General features: G+C 36.1%; 1 protein-coding gene across 1 annotated transcript; it reads left to right on the top strand.

Moving 5' to 3' along the window:
• The first annotated feature begins 21 nt into the window (after positions 1-21).
• LOC117101052 (periodic tryptophan protein 2 homolog) lies at positions 22-612 on the top strand. The gene is made up of 2 exons (XM_033240917.1): positions 22-259; positions 359-612. Exons 1-2 carry the CDS (start codon positions 190-192, stop codon positions 601-603), a joined length of 315 nt encoding a protein of 104 aa, XP_033096808.1. The 5' UTR covers positions 22-189; the 3' UTR covers positions 604-612.
• The last annotated feature ends 14 nt before the right edge of the window (positions 613-626 follow it).

Below are 626 nucleotides of genomic sequence, written 5' to 3' on the forward strand. Positions count from 1 at the left end.
TTTGTGTGCTTCTCATTTTGTAAGAATTTGGTTTTACTAGGTCAGCAATGGGCAGCAACAACAACAGAAGGCTTACTTGTTTACTCATTGGATAGTAGCTTAACTTTTGACCCATTTGAATTGTCTGTTAATGTCACACCTGATGCTGTTTTGAAGCAACTACATGAGGGACAGTGGTCTGCTGCCCTCATGTTGTGTTTTCGCCTCAATGAGGTCAACCTTATTCAACATGTAGTAGAGAGCATTCCTGTTTCCCAAGGTAGTAATTCATTCTTGTTTTGTTATGCATTGAATTTTTTTTATAATAATTTTTGCTTTTTAATGCAGTATATTTATTGTTCTGATATTTTTTTTTCAGTTAATATTGTATGTCAAGGCTTAGCAAATGTTTACATCCGAAAATTACTAGCTTTTTTAGCAAGTGAGCTAGAGAGGACGCGTCATGTTGAATTTTATCTTTGTTGGTGTGAGACGTTGCTGTTGGAGCATGGGCCGAGTCTTAAGGTGCAGTCTAGTTCTATGATGGCACTTCTTAGAACACTCCAGAAAAGTATCACCAAGCGGCGAGAAGACCTCAGTAAATTGTATGTTTTACACTTTTAATTATCATATTGTAATCTTTTTGT

The sequence above is a fragment of the Anneissia japonica genome, unplaced genomic scaffold (assembly GCF_011630105.1).
Source record: "Anneissia japonica isolate Jap-2015-1 unplaced genomic scaffold, ASM1163010v1 scaffold6452_len626_cov233, whole genome shotgun sequence".
NCBI lineage: Eukaryota > Metazoa > Echinodermata > Crinoidea > Comatulida > Comatulidae > Anneissia > Anneissia japonica.